Source organism: Colletotrichum destructivum, chromosome 3 (genome assembly GCF_034447905.1).
Source record: "Colletotrichum destructivum chromosome 3, complete sequence".
NCBI lineage: Eukaryota > Fungi > Ascomycota > Sordariomycetes > Glomerellales > Glomerellaceae > Colletotrichum > Colletotrichum destructivum.
The window spans coordinates 4,088,639-4,114,828 of NC_085898.1; the positions used below are offsets into that span (position 1 = coordinate 4,088,639).

At 56.6% G+C, this 26,190-nt stretch overlaps 6 protein-coding genes across 6 annotated transcripts; 2 read left to right on the forward strand and 4 right to left on the reverse strand.

Moving 5' to 3' along the window:
* The first annotated feature begins 132 nt into the window (after positions 1 to 132).
* Positions 133 to 4,975, forward strand: CDEST_05335 (Putative Type 1 protein exporter). The gene is made up of 5 exons (XM_062921494.1): positions 133 to 484; positions 588 to 1,458; positions 1,526 to 2,302; positions 2,378 to 4,615; positions 4,672 to 4,975. The coding sequence occupies exons 2-5, from the start codon at positions 628 to 630 to the stop codon at positions 4,696 to 4,698; spliced, it is 3,873 nt and encodes a 1,290-aa protein (XP_062777545.1). The 5' UTR covers positions 133 to 484; positions 588 to 627; the 3' UTR covers positions 4,699 to 4,975.
* Position 4,976: 1 nt separating this feature from the next.
* On the reverse strand, positions 4,977 to 7,198 carry CDEST_05336 (Putative zn(2)Cys(6) fungal-type DNA-binding domain-containing protein). Its single transcript, XM_062921495.1, has one exon. The coding sequence runs from the start codon at positions 6,883 to 6,885 to the stop codon at positions 4,978 to 4,980; it is 1,908 nt and encodes a 635-aa protein (XP_062777546.1). The 5' UTR covers positions 6,886 to 7,198; the 3' UTR covers position 4,977.
* Positions 7,199 to 9,735: 2,537 nt separating this feature from the next.
* On the forward strand, positions 9,736 to 12,526 carry CDEST_05337 (Putative glycoside hydrolase family 17, glycoside hydrolase superfamily). Its single transcript, XM_062921496.1, has one exon. The coding sequence runs from the start codon at positions 10,383 to 10,385 to the stop codon at positions 11,808 to 11,810; it is 1,428 nt and encodes a 475-aa protein (XP_062777547.1). The 5' UTR covers positions 9,736 to 10,382; the 3' UTR covers positions 11,811 to 12,526.
* Position 12,527: 1 nt separating this feature from the next.
* Positions 12,528 to 18,066, reverse strand: CDEST_05338 (Putative AAA+ ATPase domain, ABC transporter type 1, transmembrane domain-containing protein). The gene is made up of 5 exons (XM_062921497.1): positions 17,574 to 18,066; positions 14,624 to 17,235; positions 13,652 to 14,547; positions 13,336 to 13,593; positions 12,528 to 13,224 (listed from the first exon to the last, which is right to left on the reverse strand). Exons 1-5 carry the CDS (start codon positions 17,660 to 17,662, stop codon positions 12,529 to 12,531), a joined length of 4,551 nt encoding a protein of 1,516 aa, XP_062777548.1. The 5' UTR covers positions 17,663 to 18,066; the 3' UTR covers position 12,528.
* Positions 18,067 to 19,304: 1,238 nt separating this feature from the next.
* CDEST_05339 (Putative nonaspanin (TM9SF), MFS transporter superfamily) lies at positions 19,305 to 22,513 on the reverse strand. Its single transcript, XM_062921498.1, has 3 exons — positions 21,829 to 22,513; positions 19,699 to 21,754; positions 19,305 to 19,649 (listed from the first exon to the last, which is right to left on the reverse strand). The coding sequence occupies exons 1-3, from the start codon at positions 21,908 to 21,910 to the stop codon at positions 19,631 to 19,633; spliced, it is 2,157 nt and encodes a 718-aa protein (XP_062777549.1). The 5' UTR covers positions 21,911 to 22,513; the 3' UTR covers positions 19,305 to 19,630.
* A 1,316-nt stretch (positions 22,514 to 23,829) lies between these two features.
* On the reverse strand, positions 23,830 to 25,953 carry CDEST_05340 (Putative arrestin-like protein). Its single transcript, XM_062921499.1, has one exon. The coding sequence runs from the start codon at positions 25,637 to 25,639 to the stop codon at positions 24,152 to 24,154; it is 1,488 nt and encodes a 495-aa protein (XP_062777550.1). The 5' UTR covers positions 25,640 to 25,953; the 3' UTR covers positions 23,830 to 24,151.
* Positions 25,954 to 26,190: the final 237 nt, after the last annotated feature.

A 26,190-nucleotide genomic window follows, 5' to 3' on the forward strand; every position in this document is an offset into this window, starting at 1 on the left:
AGACGGAGAGTCGGGTACCGAGACAGCTGAAATGATTGGCTTGAAAAGTACATCCCCCCACCTTGATCAATTTATCGTACCCGGGTTTCCGAGCGCTCGGCCCTTCACCTTCCAGAAGCCGTAATACAACGGTCCTCGACGGTTCCCTTGGGGGGAGCATCTTTTCACGATCAATCACATCGGAAGGATGTTGATGTGGCGCTTGAGAGTCCGGAATTGGTGCCAGCAACGTTGTAAGACACTGGTTCTCATACTATCTTCTCTCCATCATTTTCTTCCAAGCATCTCATCTTCAGTTCTCGGTGCTTCCCGGACCTCCACTTACACGACCCTTCGAGCAGTGCCTCGTTTCGATTTTCTGCATGCACTCTGCAGAAAGGCCCAAGAACGTCCGTCTCCTTGAAGCACGAGGTCGGACCTTCTGACGTCAAAACATCAACGATGGATAGGATTTGTTCAGAAGGGAATATCCGGACGTTCCCATGTAAAGCCCACCCCCCTCCCTTTCTGTCAAACCCTTCTGCCAAAGTCTGGAAGGAAGCTGTCAAAACTTAACACGGGAGGTGCTGAAATCTACCTACCTTTAGGGCGTCCTGACGACAGCCACGGAACGACGCGCCCGAAAACATGGCGAAAAGCCCAGCCCGAACCAACAAGGCCGCAACGACGCTGGTGCGAAAACCACGCTTCTCCGATTACCTCAGGGTCTTCACCTACGCGACGAAATGGGACTTCCTCATCTATATCATTGCGTCGTTGGCGTCCATCGCCGCCGGCGTGGCCCTGCCGCTCATGAACGTCATTTTCGGCCAGCTCGTCGGCCAGTTTACCAGTTACTTCAGCGATACCACCACCATCTCCCGCTCCCAGTTTGAAAGTATACTGAACCGCCAGGCCTTGTATATCATGGCCCTGTTCGTCGGACGATGGGCGCTCAACGCTGTCAACAAGTTTTGCTTCAGGATGATTGGTATTCGGCTCTCATCCGCCATCCGACTCCACTACTTACAGTCGTTGTTCGCGCAGTCGATCCATGTCATCGACTCGATGCCTCCAGGGGCTGCGGCGACCGCCATTACTGGGACGTCGGCCGTGTTGCAAATCGGAATTTCCGACCGCCTGGGAACCTTCCTGCAGTTCAACGGCACGATCTGGGCAGCCCTGATTATTGCCTTCATCTGGAGCTGGGATCTCACCTTGGTGACTTCGTCGCTAATTCTGTACATATTGATCGTCATGGGAGTTGTGTTGCCAATCATCGTCAAGGGCGAGACTGCGACGACTGAAGCTGATGCGCAGAGTACTGCGATCGCCAGCGAGGCACTCGGAGGAATTCGGCTGGTCATGGCTTGTGGCGCGCAGAGACATATCATCTCCCGGTATGAGGGCTGGGTACAAGAGGCCAAGAAACGGGCCCAGAAGACCGCCCCTGTGGTAGCGATTCAGTTTGGTCTCATCGTGAGCTTTTCTTCCCGGCATTCTCTTGGCCGTTCACAAACCGTTCACAAACGCTAACTTGAGACAGTTTTTCGGCATATTCGGCGCTTTCGGGCTGGCTTTCTGGTACGGCACCCAGCGATATATCGCCGGCGCCCTCGACAATGCCGGCGTGGTTGTCGTGGTATTAATGTCCGTGATGATGATTCTCACCTCCTTGGAAAGAATTTCGACGCCCATAATCGCTGTCAGCAAGGCTATGGTCGCTGCTTGCGAGCTTTTTACAGTGATCGATGCCCCTTTGTCTCCCGCCGGTACCCTCAAGCCAGAGATCGACTCCCAGGATATCGTCTTCGAAGACGTGACGTTCGAGTACCCCAGTCGAGCCGGCGTTAAAGTCCTCAACTCACTGAGCTTTCGCATCCAGCCTGGCCAGAATATCGCTCTCGTCGGCCCATCCGGCTCCGGTAAGAGCACCATCGTTGGCTTGATGGAGCGATGGTACTCCCTGAGAGAACAACACTCCTTGCCAAGGGTTCTTGATGATCAGTCATCGGAAAAGCCAGGCAATGAAACAATGGAATGCGTCAACGAAGAGCTGAAATCGCTCATTCGACCGAGCCTCTCCGGAACCATCAGCATCGGTGGTGTAAACCTGGAGGACCTCGACCTCAAGTGGTGGAGAGCTCAAGTCGGCCTGGTTCAACAGGAGCCCTTCCTCTTCAACGCCTCCATATTCAGCAACGTAGCGAATGGCCTGATTGGTACCGAGTGGGAAAATGAGCCTGAGATGATAAAACGAGAGCTGGTTCGCGACGCTTGCCAGGAATCCTACGCCCATGAGTTCATTTGCCGACTACCTGATGTAAGTTCATGTTATCGGATATTGGACTCTGCAAATCGGGACCATGTTCAATCTCTAATAAAACCTTGTGCGTAGGGTTACGATACGCGGGTTGGAGATGGTGGTGCTAAACTGTCCGGCGGACAAAAGCAACGACTTGCAATCGCCAGGAGCATCATCAAAAAGCCCCGCATCATCATCCTCGATGAAGCGACCAGCGCGATCGACGCCAAAAGCGAGAAGATCGTCCAGGCCGCGCTCGACAGAGTCACACAAGGACGAACTACTATAACTATCGCCCATAGGCTTTCAACGATTCAGAAGGCCGACAACATCGTTGTGCTGCAAAGAGGGCAAGCGGTCGAGCAGGGCACCCACCATAGTCTCCTGAGTGACCCCTCAGGAGTCTACAGCTCTCTGGTGCGGGCTCAAGCGCTGAATCTGTCAACGACGGGGAAGTCGGTATCGGACGTGTCTGCTTCGGGACTCGATTCGGAAATGGAGGAGAAAGTGCTTGTGGATCGCGAGCATCTTGCTTCTACAGCCTTCACCGACAATTCAGAGGGAAGTGCTTCCCATAAGCCTCGAGGGCTTGTCCGCAGCTTTGGGAGACTTCTCTATGAACGACGGGCGAAGTGGACGTCGTACCTGGCCGTCATACTGTCCTGCATGGCGAGTGCGGCCGGTACACCCGTGCAAGCATGGCTGTTCTCAAAGGTCATCGCTGTGTTTCTCCTGACTGGCGACGAACTCAAGAGAGAGGCAAACTTCTGGGGCTTGATGTGGTTTGCCCTGGCTGGGGCGGTTGGTCTGGCGTACTTCGCTCAGGGCTGGATCGGCCTGCGTCTCCAGTACTTCGTCAGCGCGGCGTATAAGAACCAATACCTCACCGATATGCTGCATCAACCTCTCAGCTTCTTCGACGAGGATAGTAACTCGCACGGATCCCTGAGCGCGAGAATATCAGGCGACGCGAAGTTGCTCGAGGAGCTGCTCGGCCTGAACCTGGCGATGCTGCTTTCGGGCATCTTTACCGTCATCGGTTGTGTCGCCATCGCGCTCATTTTTGGTTGGAAGCTCGGCTTGGTTGCCATGTTCATCACCATGCCAATCATGCTGGGCGCGGGGCTTTGGAAGTACAGACACGAGGTGCAATTCGACCAGATGAATACGGCGGTTTTTGCAGAGAGCTCGCAATTCGCCACCGAAGCCATCGGCGCCATCAGGACGGTCTCCTCCCTCGGCATGGAGTCCATCATCAACGCCCGGTACGAAAAGCTACTCAACGGACATATTCTGGCAGCGCGCCGCAAAGCTCAGTGGACTGCCGTGCTCTATGGTTTCGCAGACAGTGTAAGCCTCGGGTGCCAGGCGTTGGTCTTTTGGTACGGCGGCAGGCTTCTGGCCAGTGGCGAATATTCCATGGAGGCGTTCTTTGTGTGCTTCATGGCCATCATCCAGGGTGCAGAGGCGGCCAGTCAAGTCCTGGCCGTGGCTCCCAGCGCAGCGCAAGCGGCCGCAGCTGCTGATCGCATCCTCGATGTCAGAGAGTCTGCGGACGTTGGGCAAGCTGCGACGAGGGGCAGCGAAGACATTGCCGAGGCCGAAGGTGGCGTGCGAGTCGAGCTGCGCGACGTCCACTTCAAGTATCCCACCCGCGATGTAGTGGTTTTCGAGGGTTTGAACCTCGTTATTGAGAAGGGCCAGTACGCGGCCTTCGTCGGCCCCTCAGGCTGCGGCAAAACGACCATCATCTCGCTCTTGGAACGCTTTTACGACCTGAACAAAGGCCACGGCTCGATCCTTTGCAATGGCGTCAACATCCATGAGCTCGACGTATACGACTACCGCCGAAACATCTCACTCGTCGCCCAGGAGCCGGTCATGTTCCGAGGGACGGTCCGCGAGAACATCCTCTTCGGTATCGAGGATCCCGGTTCCGTCTCGGACGAGAGGATCCAGGAAGTTTGCATCGACGCATTCATCCATGACTTTATCGTTTCTCTACCCGAGGGCTACGAAACCGACGTCGGCGCCAAGGGCGTGTCCATGTCCGGTGGGCAGAAGCAGCGTATCGCCATCGCGCGTGCCCTGATTCGCGACCCGAAGCTTCTGCTTTTGGATGAGGCCACGTCCGCGCTGGACTCGGAGTCGGAGAAGATTGTGCAAGCCGCATTCGAGAGGGCGCGTGACGGACGCACCGTGGTTGCGGTAGCCCACAGGCTATCGACCATCCAGAACGCCGATGTTATTTTCGTCTTCAGCGAAGGGAGGGTGGTAGAGAAAGGGTCTCACAACGAGCTCATTAGGAAACAGGGAGTGTACTGGGAGATGGTAAGTTGTATCGCCGCCACATCTTCAGAAAATACTTTGCTAACAGACGATCGTAGTGCCAGAGTCAGGCCTTAGACCAATAGATGCTTAACCTATCGGTTGCAGGTGTAAAGAGCGTAGGGAATAGTCAAGTCGAACGCAAACGGGGTACAACCGAAAGGCCCCTTCGCCACAATCACCCTCCCAGCATTTAGGAGTATTTGGTATTTCTGTTTGGTTTTCATCGTGTCTTGTCGTCCTTTAGGGGGTATCAGGTTCGCATTTTAGAAAGTTCATCTAGATCATAATTAGAAACATATTTTGATTCTATTGGAATCCCCGAGGCCCCTACCCAATGCTGCTGCGTTGTGTCGTGTCCTTTGTCATGTATCGGAATGATTCAGGTCCAAGTGGTTTGACATCACATACAAGTCCAAAATGAGTAAGCCGCCATGCCCCGTGATCGGTTGTCGCGTCCACTCCACAATCTCGCCCTCTCCTTCGACGTCGGCCGCTTCCTCCACCAGACGCCATGCCCCCGCCGATTCGTCCTTTTCCATGTACCGCAGCACGACGCGGTCACCGCCATCCTCGAACACGAACTCCCGACGCCACAGCCGCCGCCACTGCTCGTCGGGCGTTCCATCCACGACGTTGAGGCGCTCAATATGACGGTTTCTCAGGGCCAAGGCGTACAGCACGCGGGTGTTCAGCAGCCCGTCCTGGCCCGGGTAGTCCCTCAACATCAAGACGGCCTCGTCGCGGACGACGGGGTCCCGGCTGAAGAGCGACGTGACCAGCAGGTGCCACGCCAGCCCGCGCTGTAGGGACAGGTGGTGTGCCGGATTCTTCCGGGATTCCTCCTTGGCCATTCTCAGCGCGATGTGACTGAGGGAAATGTATTGGCGGAACAGGGGCGTCAGCAACACAACAGAGTCGAATCCGAGAAAGGAGGCTGGGTTGTTGAATATGTAGACTCCTAAGAACTCCAGGCGCAGGAGGATCGCTCGGAGATAGGTCGGTGATTCGATGTCGGACGAGAGGATGTTCGCGAATAGGGGTTGAAACGCGGCGTCCAGCTTGTCCATGGACTTTTGAAAGTTGACACAGTACTCCCTGATATTAGGGCTGCCGAGCAGCTCAGAATGGAACTTGGAGATAGAATTGTCGTCATGAAAGCGGCGGATGTTGGAGTTCTGGATGGCGTCTTCCATGACGGCGTTTATTGCAGCCTGGTGACGTCGCAGAGTGGGCCAGGTCTGTTCGAACTCATCCAGACTCCTGAAGACGGGCGGCACCGGGCTTTCGAGGGCCCAGTCGCTTCGCATCTGGCTTAGGAGGACCATAAAAGACTCCATGGTTTGCTTCTTGCTCTTCAGGCCCCTTGCGAGGTTGGGGAGAGTCGGTCCGTCGAGTATCCTCCCTCGGAAGACGGTGCGGGCCTGTCTAGCCAGCTGATTAAAGACTTCCGCTACTGCGCCGATGACCGGCTTCGGGTCAGGTGCCAAGTCGGACAGATAGAGCTGGGCGTCCGTATCCGTCATGATGGCCAGTAGCAGGGACAGCGCGTGGTTGACATGATCCAAGGCAGCAACCCTGTTTCCGCGGAGGGTCTCGAAGAAGAGCAAGAGTACGGACAAGAAGATGGCGTCCTGCGCGGAGGATCGCCTTCTCTGCAACATGAGGGAGTCGCAGTAGTAAGTGACGGCCTGAAAGTAGTGGGCGTCCCCCTCGGCAGTCGGCTGATCCGGTATCGTCACGGCGCGGAGCGACGCGAAGGCGGACTGGCGGTACCACACGCTCAGAGCACCTATAGCCATGGCGGCGGAGCGGAGCGTGCTATTGTTGCGACAGATTTGAGGCAACGTGACCACCCACAAGTCGCCGCTGGATGCCGCGCTCATCCAAGGACCCCTGAGTAGGCAGACAAACTCCTCAAAATAGAGCAGACCGGCATCGTGCCGAAAATCTCGGGTGTTGGTGCCTAGCTTGGCCTGCGTCGTCGGCGACGGGGCCTGGCGGACGACTTGCTTGGAGTTCCAGCAGATCTCCGTGGGCCCCGAAGCTTTCCTTTTCGGGTCGACGAGGTAGCCCTCACAGTGCCCTCGGCTCTGGAGGCAGTTGCTGCAATGCGGTTTCGCCTCGTCGCACTTTATATGACGTTTCTTGCAGGTGACACAGCCGCTTCGCACTTTGCGCGTGCTTGTGCGGGACAGCTTGCGTTTGCTAATCCTGACCGGTTCACTCCCCGAGCCGGCGGTTGTCTCCGGAGAGGGAGACCTAGGGTCCATGTCAGCTTGGAAAGCTTAGCTCCAATATCTAGATTGAGGACCAGACTACTTTGTAGTAATAGCAGGCATGATTTCTTTGAACCCTGCCATGTTTTTCCGACGTTATGTTAATATCATACTGGTATCATGCTGGTATTATGTTGGGGTCATTGAGAGCCAGCAATTAGTTGATGACGCTATGAAGTCGGAGACGCCAAGGCCTGTAGCAGGCCCCCCAGGTCCAGAGTATCACCCCTTATCTCTTGCTTATATAATACAACAGGATACTGTCGCTTTGCTCGGCACAACCCCGGTCGACACCCTGGCCGAACAACCAACCACTTACAAAGCCATCCTCACAAGGGCCGTAACAATGCGATTGTAAGGTAACTAGGGTAGGTAGGTAGGTAGAGCAACACTTTCTAAAGGACCATGGCGAAAGCAAGACCGTTTTTCTGGACGCTACTGGAAGGAGCGGTTAGGATGCTTTACGATTTGTGACATCCACTACGTGACCTCCCGGAATTGCACTTCCAGCACAGGGGTTCCTCGCATGCCGCGCACTGAAAGGGCGCTCCTCGGCAACAACACAACCATAGCCATTAGTGACATTGTATTGCGGCTTCTAAATGGAGCATCACAAGGGATTGAAAGGGTGATTATCGAGGTGGCGTTTCAGTAACCCCATGCCGTCGAGTCCAATGATTAACCGGTCTTGTTGTTGTATCAGTTTCATTTCTCCATCTCGGCAGTGAGTGACAAGATCTGGACCTGATCCCAACAGTCATTAGTCTCAATAGCCTGCCCAGAAACACGACGCCAGCCAGCTCAAAAGACATCCATTGTACTTACCCGTTATGTTGGGTGTAATTGTGTTGAAAATTGATTGGTGGTCTAGAAGCCAAATAGACACAGCATCATCATGGCTGCCAACTTCTACAACGCTATGCCTTGTCCGTCGGAATTCTATTTTCGAATATCTATCCACCGTTTCCGCACAGGGCTGTCTCCTCACAAGATGGGTCCAGTCGGGTTATACATAATAGACGGTGAAGCATAGTAGGTCAGTCCCTGTTTCCACCCGGTGCGCATGATCTGCGATGGCAAAGAGACGGAGATGGAGGCGGGCTTGGTGATACCCAGCCCACAAGACGTATAGAAGAGAAATCGGAAGTGACGACAGTGTTCAGCAACACATGGGACTGGAGGGCGGCAGTCTTATCGGTGCGCATGGCATTTCAAAAGCCTTTGCCATCCCTGAACTCTCTTTAAGCCTTTTTGTTGCATCATATAGCAATGCCGTCCACATGTGATTGCGGACTATTTTCAATCTTGCTGAGTTCTCTTTTCACTGTCTCGAGGTTTTCCGAATTCATCGAACCAAGTTCACCTTCACCCGCTCAGCATGATGTCCTTGACGCTTGTCAAAACGTAACCGGAAGCGGATGAGTGGTTCAAAGCAATGCCACCATGGACAAAAAAGAGGCTGCGCTCTGGAGATTGGACGGAATTTACAAGCAGCTTGCCAAGTCTTAAGTGCCTAGGGTTGATGGTAAGGGCAATCAAGAGTGTTGCACGTGTATCCTTTTGCGTGTGGTATGGGCGGTTATTTTCTCAAAGAGCAAGTTCTTGTGCTGTGGCTCAGTCCGTCTTGTCGAGCCCCGAGCGTTCATCCGCCTTGACAGGCATGACCTGACCATGATTGAACCGAGGGCGGCGTTGGCTTCTTTAAAGATGACGTGTAAGTTCAGAAACTCGCACTACGGCCCCGCTTCGAGACATTCAAGGGGAGATGGCGACTTCCTCGGATGTAGCTCGAAGTCAATGGCGGGAATACAAGTGTTTGTTTGTTTCCTGGAGGCTGGCGACGGAGAGAGTTCACCACAAACTTTCAAAGATCCAACCCCCTCTTCCTTGCATGGGAGGGGATGTATGCGCTGGGTACCTGCAGCTGTCAGGCCCTCGAGCAGCTACAATCCCTGAGCACCCGCTGGTCAAGAGTAAGCGCGAGGTCTGAAAAGATGTTTTGGTTCCGTCCATTGTTTTGCGTTTGCGGACAAACAATCACCCGTAAGTCAGCACCATCGCCCCGAGAAATGCCACAAGAAGAACGAATAGTTTGAGAATGGAGGGTCGCATCGTCAGCCACTCCAGCTGGTAGGCAACGTGACGTCGCGAGAACATTCGACGGGTGTGGGTGGAACCAGCGCACATTCAAGGCCTCGTATCTGCAACGATGCACTCACACACCGGCGAGCAATGAGCAGAAACGCCATAACAAGAGGTCACGCATGCAGGTGGAGTGTTGTTGAAGGTCAGCGGCAGCATCGTGGTTGCTGGGATAGATGAATACGGGAAAAGGGGGGAAGAGCCCGGTTGGGAGTGTGCCTGTACGGATACTGTCTAGGTAAGAGACGAGAATAATCTAGGGGGAAGGGGGGGGCGCTACGGCCTGACCGGACGACGTGGAGCCAGGGGCCGGGGGTGAGATAGTGGGTATGGCTGCTAAATACGGCAGGCTTTGGGAGCCCGGGACACCGGTAAAATTGGGATGGCAGCCGTGATTGGGCCACTGTTTCGGCCGGCCCTGGCTCCAAGCAGCCCGGAGTGGCGGCCACATGCATCCCTGATGTGGGTGACCTCATCGCCACTGTGGCTTGGGGTACGCCTGGTTCCTGCATACCTAGGTAGGTACCTACAGGTAGGTAGGTACCTAGTTATTGAGTAGATGCTGCTTATACGTTGTTCAGTGGCCGTCTTGATGGGCGGGGCGAGACGCTAAACATGCCAACTGGGGGAATGTGGAGTCACCCTCGAACTTCAACCGACTTCACTTGCCTATTCCACACCTTTCTTCCCACCCATGACCCCATTCACTCTTCAAGGTTCCTACACCTTTCCTCAGAACACCTGCTGCGCTGTCCACCACTTCTTCATCGGGTCAAGCTTACTTGCTCGTTGAGGGTGTGGGAGCTAGGTAGGAAGGGAAAAGGGAAACAAAAACAAGGGAAAGAGGACAAGGAGGGGAGGGGGAGTTCCGCTGCCTGGCCTAGGGAACAGGAGGAAACCCTGCAGGACACTCAGGCGTGTTATGTGATCTGATAAAGCACCTCTCTCTCTCACACTCTCACTGCTGTGCCTGGATATGATCACTGACTTTGCCTTTTCTACCCATTCACCACCCCGTCTCCTTCACTCCTTCATAACCTTCCTCCCTCGCACCCTTATTCACAATACCCGTCCTCCTTTATACCTACGGCTTCCTGGGCCACCTTGTTCCGTCCGTGTCTTGTTCACACTCTCTCCGAGTCTACTTGTCGCTTGGATATATTAGTATCTGGTTCATCCACATCCTCCTAGGGTGCTACATCTCTTCTTCAACCAGAATCAGACAATAAATCTTTTGCTCCAGCTTCCAGCTCAACGTTTTTTCCGTTCTAGTACATCGCTGCCGCTTTTAACGCCCCTCCTATCATCATCAGAAGAACCCAGATTGGCTCACCATATCAAACGCGACGATGCGTGCTTCTCTCGCCCTGGCAGCTGTCTACGCCGCTGTCACGGCCAGCGCATTCCAAGGCTTCAACTACGGATCCACCTTCACCGATGGTCGGGCCAAGACACAGTCGGACTTCGAGTCTGAGTTCAAGACCGCAGCAAGCCTCGAGGGCACGAACGGCGCCTTCACATCTGCCCGCCTCTACACCATGGTCCAGGGCGGAAGCACCAATGACCCCATCTCGGCCATTCCCGCTGCCATCTCGACCAAGACTACGCTCTTGCTCGGTCTCTGGGCCTCAGCCGGTGAAGCCGCCTTCGCTAACGAGCTTGAAGCCCTGAAAAAGGCTCTTGCACTGTACGGCTCTCAACTCGGCGGCCTGATTGCTGGCATCTCGGTCGGCAGCGAGGATCTCTACCGCCATTCGCCCACCGGCATTGCCAACAATGAGTTCGCCGGCGCCGAGCCCAACACTCTTGTTAAGTACTTTGACCAGGTTCGAGAGGTCATCAAGAATTCGCCTCTGAGCAGTGCCCCTCTTGGCCACGTCGACACATGGACTGCCTGGGTCAACGGCAGCAACAGTGCCGTCATTGACGCTTGCGATTGGATCGGAATGGACGCCTACCCCTACTTCGAGAGCACCAAGCCCAATGACATCTCCGACAGCAAGGACCGCTGGGCCGATGCCTTGGGTGCCACTCAGGCCGCCGTCGGCGGCAAGCCTGTCTGGGTCACGGAAACCGGCTGGCCTGTTAGCGGAAAGACGGTCGGTGCTGCTGTCCCCTCGCTCGAGAACGCCAAGAAGTTCTGGGATGATGTCGGCTGCCCCATGTTTGGCAAGACCAACGTCTGGTGGTACACTTTTCAGGATTCTTCTCCCACCACTCCCAACCCGAGCTTCGGTGTCATCGGCTCGACCCTTACCAACAAGCCTCTGTACGACCTCTCATGTGATAAGGCCAGCTCTGGATCGTCGTCTTCCGCCTCTGCCACTTCGACCAAGACCACATCTGCCAGCGCTTCTTCGCAGACTAACGGTGCCGCGTCCACGTCTGCATCTGCGTCTGCTTCTGTTTCCGCTTCCGTTTCCGCTTCCAATTCTGATCCTACAACTGCCTCCTCCACCAGTGGCGGCTCTGGCTCTGGTTCGGGCTCGAGCCAGCAGAGCTCCTTTTTTGGCACCGCTACCACCCTGACGACCGCCGTGCCGACTAGCGGCTCTGGAGCTGGTGGAGACGGCAGCGGAACGGTCAGCCTAACCGGCAGTGCAGCGCCATCTGCTTCCCAGGGCTCTGGCTCCAGCTCCGGCACTAGCCGCCCCGGTACTAATGGTACCGTCAGCGGGCCAACAACGGCACCCACCGTTGTCCCTAGCAGTGGTTCTACTTTGACAGCCCTCAGCGTCGTTGTGCTCGCCGGCATGGCTGCCTTGGCCATGTTGTGAGGCCCGGGGATGGTTGAAGGAGCATTCGGTTCTTGGCGTCGACAGCATTGGCTTTACATCCTTATAATGGTCAGTTGAGGTGGACAAATAACCAGCATCCGCATATCATGCGGCGACGAGGAAACACATAGGGGGGAGATTGGTTCAAAAACGACTGGTTTCCTGCAGAGCTTTAGTAATGAGAAGGGGGGAGCAGGATAATCGGTTAGATGCAGATACCTACTCTCCTTTTTGGGCGAACAAATACATTTGCCAATCGGCTGGCTATGAACGTATCAATCAAAAGTTTTCTTGTTCATTGCTTGATCGTATTCAAAATTGAGACTAATTGCGTGCTTGTATCGGACAGACACAATTCAATCCACGAGCGTAAGGCCCGTCAACCTAACGAGTCATGCTAATCCACTCGTATTGAGTAAATCTTTAGTATTGTGAGACGTACATATCCAAACGGTCAGCAACGCGTGCTGGTATACCAAAATGGGCGGCTAGACACTGTTCCCTCGACTAAAATACACCCCAACAAGTGTCTTTTTGTACCAGTGTGTTAACATAACATTAGAACAAATGCCATGTTTCGGCGGGGGGCGCAGTCTATAAATCCCCTCCCCCTCGCTTCTCTAAAGCGCCGTCATCTATTTGCAGCTTTTGCGTCTCGGCGCATCTAATTGTCAAGTCTCGTCGCTCCTCGTCGCCTGGTACTCCCCATCCTTTGCCTTCACTCCTTCACATCCCCAAAAAGCAGCTCCAGGTCCCTCTTCTCGCCGCTGTGGTACACCATCTCGTAGAACACGCCCCGCGCCCTGTACAGCTCGGCCGGGCGCCCGGCCTCGACGACGCGCCCGGCGCCCATGACCACCACCGTGTCGTAGTCGGCGATAGTCCGGAGCCTGTGGGCGATGGTCACGAGCGTGCGCTCGTCATCGACCTCGCGCCGCAGCACGGCCTGAATGCCCCGGTCCGTCTCGTAGTCCATGCTCGCCGTCGCCTCGTCCAGCAGCATCAGACGGCTGCCCCGGACGAGCGCGCGGCACAGGGACAGCACCTGGCGCTGCCCGTGAGAGAAGTTCTCCCCCTTGGCGTTGACCGTCGTCGAGAGCGCGAGGCCCGAGGCGTCGGGCGCCAACGCGACGGCCGCCGCGGCCGCCTCGGCGGCGTCGGCGTCGGCCTCCGAGTGGTACCGGAACGACGCGATGCCCTGGCACGACTCGAGCGCCCTCTCGAGCACCGGCGCCGCGATCGTGCCTGTCGGGTCGAGGTTCGACCGCAACGTGCCGTTGAAGAGCACCGCCTCCTGCGGGATGATGGTCAGCGCCTCGCGGAGGCGGCGGCGCGGGATCCTGGTGATGTCGATGCCGTCGTACAGGATCTGGCCCGAGACGATGTGCGTGAAACGTAGGAGGGAGAGAACCAGCTACGGTGGAAGAAAGAGAGTTAGCAAGATTTCTCCCTTTCGATAAGGGAGGGGCAAGAGAGAAGAAGAAGAAGAAGAGGAAGAAGACATCATAACGGAATGAAAGCGTACCGTAGACTTGCCGCTGCCGGTGCGGCCCACGATGGCAACTCTCTCTCCGGCCTTGAACTTGAGGTTGACGTCCGTGAGGATGTTGGGTCCGTCCTCGTCGTATCGGATCGTTGCGTTGCGGAATTCGATCTCGCCTGTCGATGGCCAGTCTCGGGGCACGACGTGCGAGGGGTCGTCGGTAAACTCGCCCTCTTCGGGGTACGAGTCGTCCGCCTTCTCCTCGGCCTCGAGGCCGGCGTACTCCTTGATGCGAACGAACTGTTCTTCGTTAGCACTTTTGCTGTTCGTTTATCGGCATGTGCGACGTTCCACTTACGCTTTGCAGCTCGACCTCGAGATCGTTCATGCTACGAACCAGTTGCAGGATAGTCTGACTCAATCCCGTGGCGTTGTTGAGCGAGAAGCCCACGAGGCCGGCACCCACGACACCGGCCTTGGACACAGCGATGATGCCCGCGCTCAGCCCTACCAGGGCAGTCACCACATCTACGCGCATGGCCACCCATCGGTTGCAGTTGAAGTTGGCCTCCGCTGCCCGCGACCAGACGCGTAGCTTATCCGCCAGGTTGTTGCCAAACGTCTGCGGCATGCCACTCCTCGCGCGGATGATGGACAGCCCGGCCAGCGTGTCCGCGAACTGCGAGAAAATGGGCGATTGCGCAGACGCCACCAACCGCTTGATGGTCACGGCGGTACGCGTGTAGATCTCGCCCACGACGATGCCGGCTGCGCAGGTCACGGCCGCGGGGAGCATAAAGATGGGCATGATGGAGCTGATGGCGAAGATGCGGATCACCAGCGAGATGCTGCTCTCGAGGAACGCGCGCAGCTGCGGGCTGACGGTCAGGTCGAGCGACGACATGTCGCTCGAGAAGCGGTTGATGATACGGCCGACGGGTGTCTTCTTGTACCACGCCAGCGAGACGCGCATGACGGCGCGGATGAAGTCATTGTGCAGCTTGCGGGCGGCGTGCCAGGCGCCATTCTCGAACACGAGGAAGACGACGGCGTAGAGGACCGACTCGGTGACGGTGACGGCGGCATAGATGCCGAGGTAGAAGGCGATGTCAACGGCGACGTCCTTGCTGTACGCCTCGACCCAAACGGAGAGCCAGAGGGAACCACCCATGACGGCCAACTGCGAGATGAGCATCATGACCATGCAGAAGACGGCGTACCACGGGCCGCCGAAGTAAGTCATGTACTTGAAGACTGTTCAAAAATGTTCGTCAGCCCGGTCTCTTGCGTGCGCGACGGTGTTAGATAGAGAGAGAAAGAGAGCACTTACACATCAAGCGGGCGCTCTTCCCGCTGGCCCTCATCTCCTGCGCCACCACGTCCTTGGTCCCCTTGTCGTCCGCGATCTTGCTCCGGTCGTTGAGAGGATCCGTCTGCATTTCGACCTCGGTGTCCGAGTTGTCAGAAACGTCGGTACTCTCGCCTCCTCCGACGTCGTTGGCAACGGCAACAGGGTGCCTGGCGACGCCGATGTTCTGCTCGAAGTCTTTGATCGCACCGTTCTCGAGCGTGATGGCGACGTCGGCCTGCGCGGCAACCCACGGCTGTTGCGCCACCAGGACAACAGTCCGGCCCTTCAACAGGTCAGTGCAGAAACACCGCTCCCAGAGTGAGGCGGCGGTCTTGGCGTCGAGAGCCGAGAAGATGTCGTCAAGCAGGAGCAGCGGCGCCTTGGAGTACAGCGCCCTGGCCAGGGCCACGCGCGCCTTCTGGCCTCCCGACAGAGAGGCGCCGTTCTCGCCAACGACGGTCTGGTCACCGTTGTCCATCTCTCTCAGGTCGACGGGTAGACAGCACGCATTGACGACGTTATCGTAGCGCACCGCTTCAAAGGGGCTGTTGAAGAGGATGTTCTCCTTGATGCTCTCGTTCTGGAGCCATGCCGTCTGTGATGCAAACGCAACGTCCTTGGGCCGGGTGATGGTGCCGCTCTCCTTGATCGTCTCTCCCAGCACCGCCAGCAACAAAGTCGTCTTGCCGCTACCGCTGGCGCCCGACACGACGTTCAGCCCGCCCTCTACAAAGTTGATTGAGATGTCCTTGAGCTGGAACGAGGCCGTCTTGTTCCGCCGGAACGTCGCGTCCCGGATCTGCAGGGTCCCCTCGGGGTACTCCTCCAACGGCGTCGTGCTTTGGAAGTACTGATCCAGGCGGCCGATGGCGATCATGGCACTCGTGATGTTCCTCGAAAGGAAGCCGAGCTGTGTGACGTTACGGCGAATGGTCTTGACGAGGTACGTAGTGGTAAATGCCGTGGCCGCCGTCAGGGGCTGCTTGCGTACGCCTACGTAGAGGGTGAACATGGATATCATGGCAATGTAGGGCATGAGGGCGGTGATCTGGTTAAGCGTCACGTAGATGAGCGACACGCGCCACAGGTCACGCTGCTCGTTTGCACGCGCCTCCTCGATGGTCTTGATGATGGCGTCCTCCCATGCAAAGTACTTGACGGCGCGAATGGAGGCGAGGTACTCCGACACGAGCGAGATGCGAGAGTCCTGCGCTCTTCTCGCTTTTCTGGTCTGTCTGGCCATTAGTTGCGCCACGAAGACCGACAGGGGCGCGGCAAGAAACAGGATCGCCGTGCCCACGAGGGCAGGCCACCCGAGCATCTTGTAGAGCCCGACGAACGCGATGATGGTGCCCGTGGGCACGCCCATAGACACCATGACGATGTCTCGGGAGCCGAAGATGGCCTGCACGTCGGCGGCCATGAGGTTGGCCAAGCGACCGGCTGAGGTCGTGGACTGGCCGGGCTTCCCATCCTTCTTCTGTTTCTCCTTCTCGGAGTCTCCCTTGGGAGCGAAGATGTCCTCTTCAAGCTCCATGGAACCCATGGCCCGGTGGTACAGCTCCTGGGTCAAGGCGGACCTCAGACGCACAACCAAGCGAGTCGACGTGAAGACATACTGCTGGAACAAGACGGAACGAGACAGGGGACCGCAGAACATTAGAAGAAGCCAGAGCCAGGGACGAATCGGAGCGCCCTTGGGATCCGCAAGGTACGCCAGCAGCTGATATAGGCCATAAGGCGCAATGAGCTCGCAGGCGTAGGCCGTGGAGATGTAGCATGCCATGAGCGTCACCTCGCTCCGCAAGAAGTAGAACAGGGTCCAGGCGGTCGTCACGCCCTTGAATCTCGCCTTCTTGATCTTCTCCAGCAGCAACAGCGGCTCGTCATACCACGGCAGGCGGGGCAGGTCGTCGAGGGCAATCTCCTTGCGGGCGCCCTTCCACATCAGCGGCGTGAGCCACTCAAATGTGAGATAGTACGTGGCCCAGCTGCAAGTCTCCTCGGGCGCGGGCCCGCGGGCCTCATACCCCTCGGGCACGTCGTGGGTTAGCGACGGTGGTACCCACTCCCGCGGCGTGGTGATGGCGACGATGAAGGCAGCCGCCAAGCCCGCCAGACCGCCAGTGACGGGTGCCGCGATGGCGCACTCGGCCGACGCTTCAATACACGGCAGGACGGACGAGGCGGCCAGGACCAGCAGCTCGGCCGAGATGACGAAGTTGACCTGGTGCAGCGCGACGTGCCGCCACTGCAGGTCGTTGACGAGCCTCGAGAGGCCGAGAACAAAGGCGTAGCCTACGGCCAAGGCGTTAGGCCAGGGCGTCTGGCCGCGGGCGCTGGCGAGGGCGAGGAAGGCCACGGCAGCGGCGCGGGAGAATTGGGCGGCGAGTTCCCAGGGCCATCTTATGGCTGCGGCGCGGATGCCGGGCCGTGTTGATGACGATAATGACGACGACGATAACGGTTTAGTACGGCAGCGGAGGAGGCGGTAGGCGGTCCAGAGGGCGGAGAGGACGAGGACAAGGAACTGGAGGTAGCCGGAATCGGCGAATTGGGTGACGTCGTCGATCCACGACAGCTGTCCGTGGCTGTTTGAGGTTTTGTCAGTTTTTTCGGGTCCATGCCACAGATCATTACCAACGTTGAGTGAGTGTAGAGTGAGAGTATGAGAGTATGAGGGTGAGTAGGAGCGTTGCGCACCCAAACTTGATGCGCATGCGCCTCGAAAATGCAAAGATGAGGTTTGGTTGAGCAAAGTACAAAGTTAAAATGGAATAAACGACAAAGGGCCATTATACGTATCCGGCGGGAAAGACGGGTCGCGATGCGACTGCAACGTCTGCCGCCGATCCGGGGCTGGAGAGCACCTCGCCGGCGCCACGATGCGCAAATGCAGACGAGACGGGAAGCCAACTCGCTAACTCACCTCTGCAAGTTGATTAGCAGGACCTGGGCATGCGAACGCGCCGTGGCCGCGAGCACAAAGGCTCGCTCGAAGAAGAAGTCCACCATCATCGTCACCGTCGTTGTCGTTGAGGCCGAGGCCGGCGCGGTATGTCCGGCTCGTGCGCGACCGTCCCGGAACTCTTTGCGCTTCTGGACGGAGAGGGGGCGGTTGTGAGCGGTGGGGATTTGTTGAATATTATTGCCAGCACGTCATGGGCGACTTTTTAAGCGGAGAGAGAGCGCGGATGAGCTGATGGCAAGCAGGCGTTGCAGTGTTGTTCAGGTATTACGGTATACGACCAGGTTGATCTAGGGCTGTAGCAAGCAGAAGATGCAAGAGCCAGTCAAACAGGTAATCCGAAATAAAGATAAAAAGACATCAACGACTGTCCTGCAAAAATAACGAACGAACTTCAGGACCAATTTTGAACAAAGATGGTATGGTTGTGAACGAAATTGGCAGACCGTTGAATTCGCAAGTAGCGATTAGATACCACAGAAGTATTGGGGGGAGGGGGGGTTCCAAGGATTCAAGCACCGTCAGGGAAGTGGATTCTCCTGTGTCTGCGCGCAAGTTGGAAAACAGAACGGACGAACCAGGCCATCCCAGCCAAGCAGGCACCGGTGGATGCATTCGTCCTCGCCCGGGGAGGGGCCGATTCCTCACCATGAAGAGGGGGGGAGGCCAACCCGTCCAGTCACGGCCTTGGGACAGGATGGGTCAAGATGGGGGAGAGAATGCTATAGGTAAAGTAATTGGGGAGCGGCGGTGCGAAAGCGGCATCCGGATGTTGCAATTGCAGCTTTTCCACTGCCAGCAGTCCAGGGGGGGTGCTGACAATATCCACGGTAACCCACCGAGACCGAGACAGCCCACCATCCGCGCGCGGACAGCTTTGCCGGCTCGGGACCGTTGGTGGGGGGGGCGGGTTGCATGGAAGAGCCGACACGCAGACGTCAGCGAATCGCCCTTGAGTTTCGGTCGGGTCGGTGAGCTGCCCGTCCAAGTCAGTGCCCGCCGTCCCCCTGGGCTGGAACGTGTCCATCTAGCTCCCGCCGTAGCTTTGTCCCCGTGGGAACCCAACTTCGTTATTGGACCCGGGCGAAAGCTTGTTCTCTCCCTGTCGTCTCTCCCTAGCATCCAGGCATCATGGGTTTCTCTCTCCCCAACATGCGGTGTGGAAAGAAACGGGAAACCACAGACACAGACAGACATACGAAATACATACAGCCCAAGCCGTGACCGCTGCCGCCGCTTGTCACAAAAAATCCGACTTACCGTAATTGTCTACCATATCGTGCGTCTAACTCTTCCGCCTGTCTGTCCGTCTGCCGCTGCTACCAAAAAATAAAAAAATACTGACCGTCACTGATTGAAGCACATCCCTTGCCGGACATCGTGAATAACGAATTCGTCTCGGACCGTTCCCGGCGGCCGCTCTCGGTCACTCACTACCAACCCCCCCCCACACTCCCAACATCGGCGCCAAGCACCCTGTCTTCCCACAACGGGCAGGTCCTGCTTGTCACAGTGTGATTGGACCACAGCCATCACCACCTCGACCTCTCGTTGACGACTCGGCACCCGCTGTCGCCCGTTACTCGTGTTTGACGCGTCCTACACACACACAATCTTCAACCGACGTACGCGGCATAGGCTTACCAACAAACGACACGTCATCCAAGCAACATGGGAAACAGCTCCTCGTCTGATTGTATACTCGCAACTATTCAGATTCGTCCACACACACACACACACACACACATACATATACACACACAAACCACCCTACACAACTTACCCGCAGTGTTCCTGTTTATCATATGTACATTGCTTAATAGTCACCTTCTCGACCAGCTCTGAAGTCAGCGAGCACCTTCACTTCCAGTAAACGCCCGCCCATCCGTTGAACTTTCCCAAACGTTTTGACGCCCTAGGCAATGCATTTTCAAAAAGCGCCCCATCATCCATTTCGTGCCAAGACCAACATTAGGGCACATCCAATGTCCAAACACGCCTGATGCCACCGCTGCGGCTCAGTCAGCCTTGATAGCACTGTCGTCGTGTTAGCTCTGCCTGCATACCCCCCGGTTCAGGCACTCACCCGTAAATTCTCCTGACGAATGCGTACGCGCTCAGGAACCCGATGGTGCCAGTCAGGAGGCCGTAGACGCAGCATGCCATGAAGCTGTAGCTGAAAAAGAGCATGCTGCTTACGAACCCCGTGATGTGCAGCTTGAAGAAATAGTACCATACGCAGTACAAAAACACCCAGAAGGCGCTGCCGCCGCCGACCATAAATGACTGCCACCACCAGTTGTAGTTCTCCGAGCATAACTGGATGTAGATCGTCACCACCGTCACCTCGGCGATTGTCAGGATAAGTATCACCGACACGACGGCCAGGAACCCGAACACGTAGTAGTACCCGCTCTTGTCCTGCCACACCGACTGGAACACGAACAACAGCTCGATAAAGATGACGGCGAATGGGATGAGTCCGGCGAGGAGGACCGACTGCCACGATTTGATATACCACGCCTGCTGCGGCACCTGGCGAGGGATGGAGCTAGTCTTGGTCGGGTGCTCCCAGTTCCCACCGCGGACGAATCCAAACCAGGACCCGGCGTAGACCAGAGGAACCTGGATGCAGAGCCAAAGGAAGACAATGGCCACGACGGTTCCGAACGGGATGGCGGTACTCGAGGCCTGCGCCCACACGAAGAGGTTGAGGATGAAGACGATGCCAAAGAGGAGACCCGGAAACAGGACAGCCGTAACGAGCGCGTTCTTCCGGAAGTCCTGCCCGTCAAATGTCTTGTACACCCGCGCCGAGAAGTACCCGGAGAAGAGGCCGGCAAAGACGAACAGGCCAACGCCCACGCTGATGAACCCGCCGCGGAAACTAGGGTTGAGAATGCCCAACGCACTCAGCAGAACGAGTCCCACGGCCATGAAGAGGAGCTGCATTCCCGACCCCACGAGGGGCGCCAAGAGGTATCCGTGCTGAGGCGTCCTGAAGACATCGGCATGCAGCAGCTTCCAGCCCGTAACGTCCTCCAGGGCCTCGTCGTCCGAAGACACGTCCCCGTCGTTCTCGAAATCGTTCCCCTGGTCGAGCAGCCCACCCGACTTTTCCGACAGCCTGGGAGACCTGTTACCAGTCTTCTTGCGCTTCAGCTTCGGCTTGCCGTCCTCGAGGGGAACCTCCTTGTACCCCTTGATGTCCGAGCGGATCGTCCTCGCCAGGATCATCAAGACGATGCCGGTGAGAAGACCACAGATAATGAGCGAGTTGACGATGGCCAGCCAGTGGATCTTCTGACCCTCCTCTTGGTTCACAAAGTACAAATCCCATCGTCGCGACCATTCAATGTTGTTATCCTCGCGGAAGTAGACAGAGTAAGTGTAGGGGATGGTGAGCTTGGCGTCGTCGTCAACGTCTTCTTCATCTGTCGGGTGGTAGGAGGAGTCGGTGTTGTGCTTGGACGCGTCGGACGACTTGTTCGGGGCGAGGTAGAGTTCAAGGTTCTGGTCAATGTTCTGCAGGTCGGCGGGGCAGCCCTTCTCGTCGCGCTTATTGTTGGGGCCAATACTTTTGGGGTAAACCTCGAACCCCACGACGACCTTGCCGCCGCGTTCGCCGGCCTTACCGGGCGCTTTGCGCCAGCGGATGACAATGGTGTGGTGGTTGTTGATGAAGTAGCGCGGCTTTCCGCCGCTCGCCGCGTAGTCGGTAAACCCCAGCTTGAAGCCGGCGGCGTAGTACTTGCGGCTTTTGTCAACGGTGACGAAGCTCGTCGCACCGGGAAGGTTGTCGACGATCCACTCGGTCACGTAGCCATCCTGCACCATCTCTTTGGCCCTGCGAATTTCTTTCCTACCAATCTCCCGGTTGCACAGCAAGTTGCACGGCTTGTCCTGACCGACAACCAGGTCGATGTCGGACGTCTTTATCCTGTCGCCGCGGAGGACCTCGCCGAGGTTCAGAGGGATGCTCTGTCCGCTAAGCAATCCGGTGCCAGGTCTCCGCTGGCCCGTCGGCGGGCACACAAAGGGGAGGTCGTAGTAGGCATATTGCAGCTGGGTGTTGTCGGAGTAGACCTTGTTGACCAGCAAGGGGATCTGCTCGCTGTCCTTGTAACTCTTGATCGACCAGCCTGTTTGTCCAACATAGTCAGCACAAATGCCTGTGGGATTTCAAGTTCAGGACTCTCTTAGGGACGTGGCGAACCTGGAATGTAGAAGGCATCGGCTGGTGCGGCGAGCAACAGGGAGACGAAGCACCCCAAGCCAGCCTTGAGCACCTGTCGCATCGTGATACGCCGGGTCGCGAGTCGTCGACTATGTCCAGAGATATCGTTGCAACGGGCCTTCAAATGGAATTGAAGTGTCAACAGAGAGGTACGGGTGACCTGTCTTCTAGTTGTTCAGTATGTGGTGGCGAGGAATTGGGACGGTTGAGGACAACGGGCCGCGATCAGGGTCCGTGGTTGCACGGTGCCTCTCCGCGCCACGACGCCGCAAATGGGTTGGGGGACCACTGGGGATTAAACCCAGGACTGGACCCGAGGTGAGAGTTCGGGGGAAGACGAAAAGGTTATCGGGGGAGGAGGGAAAGAAACGAGTGGAATCGGTACCGAGTACCCAAAGTCAAAAAGTGACAGGCTCAAAGTCAAGTCTAGACCGCGCTCTTGTTGGGAAAGACGTAGCTCAGCCGACGTAATCCTCTTCTCAAAACGGGATCAACCTTGATGCAAGTTTGCTGGCTGTGCGCAGAGTCGCAGAGTGTGCGTAGGAGGATTAACAGAAGACCAGAAACACGCACGAAGAAGGGGGGCGAGGAAGAGCAGAAGGAAGAAGAGGAAAAGGAGGCAATTGGAAGAACGGGCGAGACCTGGCCGGAGACGGAACGGAATGGGCGGGAATGGGAAGGTGTAGCATGGGATGGGGCTGCGCACGGTTCAAGACAACACTTTAAAGATGTACCGTACAGTGTAAGTATTAACCGCCTGGGACCCTCAATCGCAGTTCAATGTTCAAGTGCCAGAGCCCCTGAGATATTGCGTTCCATCGCGTTCTCTCTCCGTTCGGCGTCGCATATTGCTAGGGGCCTCTTCCCCCTTTCTTATCTCGCGGCGCTGCTCTCAGGGCTCAGGGCGGAGGCTTATCGCTATCGCTACTGCAACCGCTACTGCAACCAACGACGCAGGAATTGCCAGGAAAGGTGCATACATTGCTCTATCCGTACGGCAGACGCTGATTACTTCCTCCAGCCCCTATGTGTCTGCCGCCGCCTACTATCCTAGAGCACCAATCAGGGTGTCACCTTAGAGGTGCTAAACTCGACCGACATCGTAATCGAAATGTAGCCAAGATGAAAGGGGATTGGCGCCATTACTCGCCTTGTTCTTCGCAACGGCCAAACTCTTCATTCAATGCCATCAGGAGTCAAATCGTTATCTATGGTCGTCCTTGAAGAATTATACCCTTTAATTCGGATTGCGCACCCTACACACTTACCCAAATCAGAGGCCACTATGCCGCAATGCCGGTTGCCGTATGTTACTGACTCAACACAGGGTGGGTGAGCTGCTGCTTCAGTGGACACGATCGACACTTGCCAGTTCATCCAAGCTACCCGTACACTCACTGTCCTTGCGCGGCTGCACTGCTATCAATAGAAGCACGGTGGGCGACCTCGCCCATCCTCCCAAAAGCTACTGTGAACAATCATGATCGGGCGGGGCGGTGGACCGGTGGCGAGACCAGAACATCGTCAATCGGCATCCACACCAGTCAATTCCCCATCTTGAATGCCACGAGAGGACAATGCCTGTGCCAAAATTGCTCACCCTGGGGGAAGGGCGGGGAATTGGCGGGAAAGCGGGAACGGATGCTCCACTGTAGGAAAACACCCGTTGGTCCAGAACTTTCCGGGCTCCTTTGATCCGCTGTCCCGAATCGGGCCCCCGATATTCTCCATTTTTGCCGGCAGTTCGATCCGCTCCGTTACGGTATCGCATTTCCCGTAACTTCGGCTGCCACCATATAGACCGGGAGGTAAGCTTGGATTTGTCCTCCGATTCGGTCCGGCAAATAGGATGGCGCCAGAACTCGGCGACCCTAAACAGTTTGCGTGTTCAATTGTCAGCCAACATAAGGGATCACTTACGTCCTATCTCACTTCATCGTCACTTCATCGTGTCACCGAAATTGTATTGGAATTTTTTCCCGAGGGTCCCCCCCAGTGTTGTTCAAATTATTACTAGTGTTTCTGCGATGTGCCTCTGCCCTATGGGTATCTTCAATACAGACGCGCTGCTAACAAACAGCCTTGCAGCAAAAGACTGCAGCTTTTCCAGACGAAATATTCCTTTTGTTGACCAAAACTCCTGTACACAATTTCTGTGTCATGTAAACTAGTCGCGACCTCGGTCGCACCTTGAACTTCAGAAAAGAAGAAAAAAGGAAAGTGTCAAGTGGTATCGTGTTCAAAAACTCTCCGTCAGTCGTAACTCGTCATCGAGGAAAATGGTTGCTGGGACGCGGTCGCATCAAGCGGTCGGGACTGCTGACCGCCGAGTCGTCAAGTCGCCGTAGCTGGGCAATACCGCGTTGCCTTGGAACTCGAGTGCCGGCTGTTGCAGCAGTCGGGGCTGGAAGTAGGCATCCACCTCCGCCTCTTCCTGTTGCGCCATGGCAGCATCGAAGCTGGGAAGACCCATGTCTAGGAGATCCTGCTGGACAGGAGGCTCGAGGGCGATCTGCAAAGGGATGCTCAGGTTCATTTTGGAGTCGGCCACCACGAGTGTTAACTGCAAAGTGTAGGTACGGGAGACGAGACAAGCATGGAAGGTTGGGATAAAGGTCTTCCGGGACGTCGGCAGCTTGAAAGGGATCTGAAGAGCGGCCCGGTGCAAGATGGGCGACGCCCGTTCCTTGCTCGAACGACGGCTCTGGCTGTGGTTCTGGCTATCCGAGTCTGAGTGGCTGCCTTCTCGCAGTCCATCGCTAGAGTAGCCCGAGTCGCGGCGAGCAGGGGAAGCCAGCTGCTGTCGCCAAGCCACCTTGTCCACCGAGGTCGAAAACAAAGAGACTGAGGTATTGTAGGCGAGTTGCTGGGCCAGCGCGTATGCCTCCTGGCTGTCGCCCATGTTGGGCAGCTTTGTCATGGGGGTCGACCCGTACCATGTTTGCGCCTGGAGTTTGGCAGAGACGGTGGTCACCTTGGGAGGCAGGATATCGGCAGATGCAGGCTCGAAGTTGAGGTTCACCAGGACGGAGCCCTCGGAAGCCGAGCGGCCGTCGGCTGCTAGGTAAATGGCACTGGGCTGAGCGGTAGCGGCAGTGATATAGCCCTGCTTCGAGGAGAAGATGTTTTTGCGAATTGTCTTGGTCTTGCTGAGCGCGTATCCCCGGTCTTGCTTGGTGATGTTCAGAGGCGGATCCTCAGGGGAACGGGGGAGGACTTTGATGAAGTGGGTGTCTTCCATGAGCTTGGTGGGCTTGCCGCCGAGTTCGTCTTGTCGAACAACGCGAGCCTTGATGGCATACTGAACCTGGGTCATGTCGGGGGCCATGTCGTCCCTCTCCCAGCCGCCCAACGTCGGCGGCAGGCGCATGTGGTAGTCATGGATGTAATCCGACTGGGCCTTGTGGGTGCAAGCACTGATGGTCAGGTGGTGAGGGATGACGAAGTTGAAGGGAAAGGTATAGGCCCTGCCAGCCTCGAAGATGCGGGGAACGGGGTAAGCGGATTCGGGGATGGGCATCTCCAGCTTGAGAAAGGTGTGGGAGGAGAGCTGAGGGATCTGTACAGCGTCTAGACGAGTCCTGGAAGTGCCGATCAGGATGATCTGGATGTAGTCGAACCGGCTATCGTGGCCAGGGGTAATTGTCACCTCTCCGGAGATGGGGTTGCCTGATGTATAGACCTTGGAGTGGTAGTGGTCATTGATCTTGACCTCGACGCTCTGCTTCCGAGAGGAGGCAGGCTGCCGGGCGAAGGTGATGACGGAGCTCATATCACTGTGGCTCGACATCTTGGCTAATTGAGCTTGAGATGATGACGGCTGTTGATGGCGGGGAACCGAGCACGATGCCGTGCCTATCTATGGTCGACTTGGGGTCAATGGAAAGGGGGCCGTTGGGGTTGTTGTAAGCCCAGCAAGCGTGCAACAAGCAATGTTATCCGAGTGCGGTGTTGCAGGCGTCGGAGATGTCGTGATGGTGGGGTACGGCTCTTATATAGACAACGGCTTGGTTTAAGATCCCCCAGATATTGGATGGGACAAAGATGGAGTCGGAAGGGTTGGAAATGTGCTGATGGGAAACAAAAGGTCGAGAGCCTATGGGTGGTACGCAGAGATATGAACATTCCGGTGAGTGAAGGAAGGGCGAACCATCTCTCTTTAAGGACGGGCCACAAGTCAAGGATGAGCAGGTCCCCCCAAGACCAAAAGGCGATTGCTTCGACTCAACTTGAGCGAATCCATGACCTCGCAAGCGCCAGGGCCGGAAACGATCCCTCCACGCCATTGTACTGGCAAAAAGGCGGGCTCCTCATCTTCAGCCAGCGTGATGGAGGGAGGTG

Excerpts from the sequence above, each read along its gene's own strand:
- CDEST_05337 (XM_062921496.1), top strand. The coding sequence starts at position 10,383 with ATGCGTGCTTCTCTCGCCCTGGCAGCTGTCTACGCCGCTGTCACGGCC.
- CDEST_05340 (XM_062921499.1), bottom strand. The coding sequence starts at position 25,639 with ATGTCGAGCCACAGTGATATGAGCTCCGTCATCACCTTCGCCCGGCAG.
- CDEST_05336 (XM_062921495.1), bottom strand. The coding sequence starts at position 6,885 with ATGGACCCTAGGTCTCCCTCTCCGGAGACAACCGCCGGCTCGGGGAGT.
- CDEST_05339 (XM_062921498.1), bottom strand. The coding sequence starts at position 21,910 with ATGCGACAGGTGCTCAAGGCTGGCTTGGGGTGCTTCGTCTCCCTGTTG. Across the intron at positions 21,755-21,828 it reads CGATGCCTTCTACATTCCAG|GCTGGTCGATCAAGAGTTAC; the intron begins GTTCGCCACGTC and ends TTGGACAAACAG.
- CDEST_05335 (XM_062921494.1), top strand. The coding sequence starts at position 628 with ATGGCGAAAAGCCCAGCCCGAACCAACAAGGCCGCAACGACGCTGGTG. Across the intron at positions 1,459-1,525 it reads CGATTCAGTTTGGTCTCATC|TTTTTCGGCATATTCGGCGC; the intron begins GTGAGCTTTTCT and ends AACTTGAGACAG. Across the intron at positions 2,303-2,377 it reads TCATTTGCCGACTACCTGAT|GGTTACGATACGCGGGTTGG; the intron begins GTAAGTTCATGT and ends CCTTGTGCGTAG.
- CDEST_05338 (XM_062921497.1), bottom strand. The coding sequence starts at position 17,662 with ATGATGGTGGACTTCTTCTTCGAGCGAGCCTTTGTGCTCGCGGCCACG. Across the intron at positions 14,548-14,623 it reads GAAGAGCGCCCGCTTGATGT|TCTTCAAGTACATGACTTAC; the intron begins GTAAGTGCTCTC and ends ATTTTTGAACAG. Across the intron at positions 13,225-13,335 it reads CCGGCAGCGGCAAGTCTACG|CTGGTTCTCTCCCTCCTACG; the intron begins GTACGCTTTCAT and ends CTTCCACCGTAG.